The 6,992-nt window shown below is 40.6% G+C and overlaps 2 protein-coding genes across 2 annotated transcripts in view; one reads left to right on the forward strand and one right to left on the reverse strand.

Annotated features, from left to right (window-relative positions):
* The window catches only part of LOC109537582 (zinc finger protein 395), a gene marked incomplete in the record, with an annotated part of 53,724 nt that extends 49,696 nt beyond the window's left edge, over window positions 1–4,028 (forward strand). The window contains 1 exon segment of the mRNA XM_048662731.1: window positions 1,355–4,028. Within this exon segment, the coding sequence (XP_048518688.1) occupies window positions 1,355–1,712 (358 nt within the window).
* Window positions 4,029–5,232: 1,204 nt separating this feature from the next.
* The window catches only part of LOC109532884 (sodium/potassium-transporting ATPase subunit beta-2), a 5,517-nt gene continuing 3,757 nt past the window's right edge, over window positions 5,233–6,992 (reverse strand). Inside the window, exons 6-7 of the mRNA XM_048662732.1 lie at window positions 6,367–6,535; window positions 5,233–6,305 (exon numbers count right to left, since the gene is read on the reverse strand). Coding sequence (XP_048518689.1) covers window positions 6,202–6,305; window positions 6,367–6,535 — 273 coding nt within the window. The 3' untranslated portion in view covers window positions 5,233–6,201. The remainder of the gene's footprint in view (window positions 6,306–6,366; window positions 6,536–6,992) is intronic.

Raw genomic sequence — 6,992 nt, forward strand, 5'->3', positions numbered from 1 at the left:
AGTTGCTGCCTGCTTTAGCTGAGAAGTTACGAATTTTCAAAAACAAGCGTGCAGTTGAGCAAAAACTCAAATTTTTTTACTTGCGTTTCCAAAGCGTGGAAAAATCAGATTTTAGTGTGATTTGAATGAAAATTTCAGAGGTTTTAGCATCGAAAACCGTCTATGTTGGCCGTAAGTTTCCAATTGTGGGCGGCTTTTACTTAAAAGTTACGATTTTTTAAAGGCGAGCTTGCAGTGAAGCAAAAACTCAATTTTTTTACTTGCGTTTCCAAAGCGCGCAAAACTAGGATTTTAGTGTGATTTGAATGAAAAGTTTCCGGTTGTGGCCGGCTTTTATTGAAAAGTTACGAATTTTTAAAGGCGAGCGTGCAGTAGATCATAATCTGAGGAAACTCTCAATAACTCGTTTATTAGTGATTTTAGAAAAAACCGCCGGTTTTCCTAAATTTGCCCAAAATTGTTATGATGCGATCGATTTAGCACAAACGCTCATCGATAGAGAATTAATGAGGTTTTCAAACCACATAATTTTCATTGAAACTGTTTGATTTTATGATACACGAAAATGGTTTCAAAGTTGAAACATCGACGACTTTGACGATTCAGAGTGGATGCTTATTTCAAAAATAGTCTAATGCGCTCGCTTTTTGGAAAATGCGCAGTTTTCCGTGAAAAACTCGACCTAAGAGTATCTGAGTGATGGTCAGTTGAATATGGAATGGAAGTTTTCCTTTGAAAATCGACTTAATACTAACGGAATTTTAGGAAAATTTCACTTGAAAAGCGCCCACAGGTTTCCATTGCGCTTTGTCTTCATCGTTAAAAATCGTCAAAAATTCAGTTATTATGCGATCGATTTAGGACAAACGCCCATCGATGGAGAATAAATGAGGCTTTCAAACCCCATAATTTTCATTGAAACTGTTTGATTTTATGATACACGAAAATGGTCTCAAAGTTGAAACATCGACGACTTTGACGATTCAGAGTGGATGTTTATTTCAAAAATAGTCTAATGCGCTCGCTTTGTGGAAAATGTGCAGTTTTCCAAAAAACTCGACCTAAAAGTATGTGAGTGATTGTCACTTGAAAACCGCCCACTCCGAGCCACTGGCTTTAATTCTATTGGCATTTTAGTCTTTTTTCAATTCTCTCGAAATTGGAAGTTTCCCTTCGAAAATCGACCTAAAACTAACCGAATTGTGGGCAAGTATCACTGGAAAAGCGCCCACACGTTTCCATTTCGCTTTGCCTTGATCAGCAACTTAGTTTTCCTATCAAAATGCCACGTGAAAAGCGCCCACCCGAGCAGAACACCCGTTGGTTTCTAACAGTTTCCATTGTTGCTTTCCAGTGTATCTCCCAGAGAAGAGGAGTTCTACTATACAGAGATCGAGCTGGGGTTAACCAGCCCACCGCCCACACTGTCGCACCGCGACATGGCGCGCCCACCCCATGAGGACCCGGACTATCAGCGCCAACTAGTGGGCACCATGCGCCAAAGCCTGCTGTCCGGCCCCCCCACCATACCGCAAAGCCCCCACAAGTTGCTGAAGCTATCGCCCCGCCCACACAGCCCCAAGATGCCGATTTCGCCCCGGCGCGTCCGCGGGGAGAACAAAAAGTGCCGAAAAGTCTACGGAATGGACCATCGAGAGCAATGGTGCACTCAGTGCAAATGGAAGAAGGCCTGCTCACGTTTTGGAGACTGATCTGCGTTCGGACGACGTCCGCACGTGGACTCCCACTGACACTAGCGCCCACCTGGGTGGGAGCGCGTGTTCTTTACCATTTTATTATAAACAGGGCTTAAGCGGTCGTTGCAGCCCTCGATCTCAATCCGACTAAAGTACAAGAGGCTTGTCTGACGTCGGTTGCCTCAGCTTTGTCCGAAACGTCGCAAACTGGAGCTAGAGTCTAGTCGGCCGCGATAATTCTGTGTTATAGCGGTAGACAGTTCTTCCCCAATCCTCCCAACTACAGCTTCTCCCCGAACAGACTCCATTGCCATTTTATTGTACATAACCAAGCGAAGAATCGGGCTCAGCACATTTCCAGAAACATATCCCCAAGACCCCAGAACAGTCCAAAGTCCAAGATCTGGCATTAAAGCCGGTTAAAAACACCTGCCGCTTGATGGCGCGAAATCCCGCTCGAAGGACCAAAAATTCTACTTGAGCCTGCCAGACGCTGCCATAGCAGATTAATGCGACATGAATAGAAGACTTTGACTAGCCGAAAGCGCAGTTCTGATCTTCCTGAGCTGGCCTGGACTGGACGATTTATTCCCACTTTCAACTCGGAGCAATCGTTTTTCAATTCGTAATTTAAGCCTCTTTCCACGTGGTTGTTCGTTCGTATAACTCGTGTTTTGTCGTAGTTATTGTTGCCTGGTAGATGAGATTACTAGAGAGTGGGTCGAGTCGACATCAAGTGCCGGCGGGCGTTCTTTGAGGTGTTGGAGCGACTACATTTTTGCCTTTTACTCAATATCAATCGTCTCCAAGCCATCCCAAAGGACGCCCCTTGGGTTTTCGATGGTTCTTTATGCAGGCTGTTCCACCGTTCAAGGGACGAAGCAGGTTTCTCAGTGTAGTTGCATTTTTTTGGTTGAAACCTCGCAAAATTTTAATCACGTTTTATTGGAGAGAATAATGGTAATTTGAACTGCAACTCAACTCAAACCGACATACGATACACTGAAAAACTGTTCGCTTTTGACTACTAACTACTCACACAGGAAAAAATACTCTTCGTTTATTTGGCGGACAATCCTGCAAAATACCGGGTGTTTTCGGAAAATTGCCACATTCCTCAAGAGTGCGTTGCTCAATTGCTTCTTGGGACTTGAAACATGGTGGAACATCCTTGTAATGAACGAGCACAGATCAGAAAAGCGTGCCTCAGTTGAATGTAAAAAAGACTTGTATTTAGGACGATCTCAAAAAAGATATACATTGTGAACGTTGCGCTACATTACCTTAAACACTCAAACGGGAGTCGAAACTCAGTTTTAGAATGTATTAAAGCCATATTTAGAGCGCCCTTTTCTCTCTGTAGGTTGTGCTAAGCTCGGACAGCGATTAAAAAAAAAACGCACCCAAAAGGGTTCCGAGCGTGTTAGCGAACTGCCATTTTTTAAGTAACAGTTATTATGGCTTTTGGTGTTTGTGAAATTCCAGTAATTTTAACGTGTAAGAACTGGGCTGGCAGCCACCCCCCAGTTGCAGTTTTAATTGTTATTAAATTTTCACGTATATTTATAAGATTTTTCTTTAGAACATTGTTGAATTTCTCTAGTTTTTTGCGTTGTTACACTGTAAATTTCCGTATGACAATCTTGCTCTCGATATATTGTTCACCATAGTTCGTAACTCGTCAAACTAGTTGATGCGAGATTTTCATTTATTGTACGAACAGGGCGATTCAAACGTTGCAAAGGTATTTTTAATCGCCCTGTATTGCCAGAAGAAGGTTTCATGTCTAGTCCGCATACAAATCAAAAAAAGCCCCTTTCCTGCCTTCTACATATTCAATGGCACGACGAATGATATTAGTAGAAGTTTCGAGGAAAATTGTTCAGTAGGTTACCAATATCACAATTTGTACGTCAAAGACTTGATTTGAAGATTGTATATTATATAGGATAGTATTTTTTTATTCAGAGTGTGAGCAATATATTTTTCTTGGAGGAAAAACACTAGAATGAACAAGAGTATAAATACCAAAATACACACACACACACACGTTTCTTTATTTAGATAATTTATTTTTCAGAGTATTCATATACATACATACCTTATGTATTCTAACGTTAATTTATTGTTAAGTTTTTGCATTATGTCGGTAGAGTTAAGGATAGAGACCATATTTTAAACAAATCATTTCTATATTAAGTATACAGTTTATTTACGTCGTACGACTTCCTATGTTTTAAGCCTACTGTAAGTGTGTATAATCAGATTTAAGTATATCATCGTAAAGCGAACTTTTTGATTAAAATTTATTAATAAAGCGTATCTATTATCTGCCTGAGTTTCATTGGTTTTCACTCACATTTTCCGAAAATGTATGTATACATGTATTGTATGCAAAAGACTAGAGCTTTCAATCGAAGCAAAGTTCAGCCCCATGTAAGGTCAAGCTTTTTAAGGCTTTAGAGGGTTGTACTCAGTATCCCGATATGTCAACTGGCTCTTCAGAAACTGCCTCTAGAAGAGCATGATGTAACAATGAAAAACCGCGCGTAAATTCTCCAAAGTTTAAAAAATCATTAAGAGGGAACTAGTGTTTGGAATGGAACGAAATTTGAGCCACATGTAAAATGGAGCTTTGGTTATACAGTGTTGTACCCATTATCTCGATATGGCAACTGTCTCTTCAGAAACTGTCTCTAGAAGAGCATGACGTGAAAAAGGAAAACCGCGAATAAAATCTCCAAAGTTTAAAAAATCTTTAAGAGGGAACTAGTGTTTTGAATTGAACGAAATTTGAGCCACACGTAAAATGAGGATTTGGTTATACATTGTTGTAGCCAGTATCTCGATATGTCAACTGGCTCTTCAGAAACTGTCTCTAGAAGAGCATGATGTAAAAATGAAAAACCGCGCATTAATTCTCCAAAGTTTAAAAAATCATTAAGAAGGAACTAGTGTCTGGAATTGAACAAAATTTGAGCCACATGTAAAATGGAACTTTGGTTATTTAGTGTAGCGCCCAGTATCTCGATTTGTCAACTGGTTCTTCAGAAACTGCCTCTAGAAGAGCATGATGTAAAAAAAACCGCACATAAATTCTCCAAAGTTTAAAAAATCATTAAGAGGGAACTAGTGTTTTGAATTGAACGAAATTTGAGCCACACGTAAAATGAAGCTTTGGTTATATAGTGTAGCGCCCAGTATCTCGATTTGTCAACTGGCTCTTCAGAAACTGCCTCTAGAAGAGCATGATGTAAAAAAAACCGCACATAAATTCTCCAAAGTTTAAAAGATCATTAAGAGGGAACTAGTGTTTGCTCGCACCAATAACCGCGCCGGAATAGTTAACTTGATTTTAAAATGAGCTCGCAAATCAATTTTTGTCCATTTGTTCAAACCTAATTCTGCGGGTGCCTGAGATTTTTGTCTACTAATATCAACTCATTATTCTCCTCACTTCTGCTCTCATCTGAATAACCCCCGAATTGGCCAAAACCCCTGAATCTGTCCACACAGACGAAATAAAACATACGAGTGGTGTTTGGAAACATTTACATATTTATCTCTCTAGTTCATCCCTACGCAAATCCATCGATTAGCTACATTAATGCCCCTAGAGTGTTGTAGTTAACGATAAAAAACTCCTCTACAGCCACAGGAAAGTAAAGTCGGTTCAGTGTATTAACAAGAAGAGGTTAAGATTTAACAACATGCGCCTACACGTGGCTCTGGTGGCACCTTCTACTGAAGAAACGGGCGTTACTGGCTTCAATTCAAAGCCCATCCATGTCCTTATTGAAGTTACACTGATAATTCTAGCAAGTATTGTACATATAGAGTATTCTAGAAGGTTAAAAGCGACGTATTTATAGATCGGAGTAACGTAATGCCGGGGGTTGGGTTTTACGTTAAACAACACTTGGCTTCAGTCCAATGCGAGCTTTGTGCGTTATCGATATTGCCTGATAGTTACGGTATCCGATTAGCGAAACTTTCCCCCGGAGAAGCTTGTTGCCTAGAACGCCTAAATCCTATCATAATTAATAACAATGGTTTCTTATTTATAATACTATTTGTTTAAATAGAGTTAATTTAAATGTCTAACATTATAACAGTGAAATTGGGCCCGTCTGAGCAACAGTCAGAGCGAAATTCCCGCGGAAAACCCTGTTGTTGAGACGGGCTGGCCCTTAAATCACCAACGAGGAGAATAAATTCCGTAACATACATACAAAAGCGATTGCTTGATCTAAAGTAGTGAGTACTTTGAGCTTGTTCAAGCGAGTATTTACAGAGTGAACACGAAACAATCTAAGTACTTTGCTGCTTTGAGTTAAGCACCACTTTTCCTCGCTTCACACTCATAGTCTATTTGTTTTAAGTAGATTAGGCGCAATGAGGAATTGAAGCGCTACGTTAGGCGCCCAGTGAAATCATATAGGGATGTGTACGTAAACCTCCTCCTCCTCCTCCTCCTTCTGTTGTCTTCTACTCAATTCGTCACTTAATCAATCATGAGTTCGAAGTGAACGGACCCTCTTCGGTCCACTCGGTCATGCACAATGTTTCTAGCCCAGGCTTTGCACTCGATGTTGATCAAAACTCCTCCTAGAATTCACATCGACTCCGTTAATTTGAAGAAAGTGTGAATGCGTCGGGTTCCACTTACGCTTGGGCTTTTCGAAGTGCACAGCCACCAAGGGGCTCAGGTACCCTTCCTGGTTCGTGTAAGGGAAATATTGGGACGGGAAGCCCTTCTGAGGGATGTACCGGACTGGGCCTATATGCTCCTTATCGGCCACGTTTTCACCTTCACATGAAACCCACACGACCTGGTGCTGGAACAATAACAACCTCAATGTACTGATATGCAAGATATGGTAGGCCTGGGCAAAGCCGTTTTGGTATATATATGATGGTAGAAAAGTGTTTCTATTGGTTGGAGATCTGCCAATTCGTCCACGTCGTACGACGACGGACGTGTGCCTTAAATTTTGTTCAATTCAAAACACTGGTTCCCTCTTAATGATTTTCTAAACTTTAGAGAATTTATGCGCGGTTTTTTTACATCATGCTCTTCTGGAGACCGTTTCGGAAGAGCTAGTTGACATATCGGGATAATGGGTACAACACTGTATAACCAAAGCTCCATTTTACATGTGGCTCAAATTTCGTTCAATTCAAAACGCTGGTTCCTTCTTAATGATTTTTTAAACTTTGGAGAATTTATGAGCCATTTTTCTTTTTTACATCATGCTCTTCTAGGGGCAGTTTCTGAAGAGTCAGTTGACATAT

Source organism: Dendroctonus ponderosae, unplaced genomic scaffold (genome assembly GCF_020466585.1).
Source record: "Dendroctonus ponderosae isolate FM_Combo_2020 unplaced genomic scaffold, Dpon_F_20191213v2 Dpon_F_20191213_11, whole genome shotgun sequence".
Taxonomy (NCBI): domain Eukaryota; kingdom Metazoa; phylum Arthropoda; class Insecta; order Coleoptera; family Curculionidae; genus Dendroctonus; species Dendroctonus ponderosae.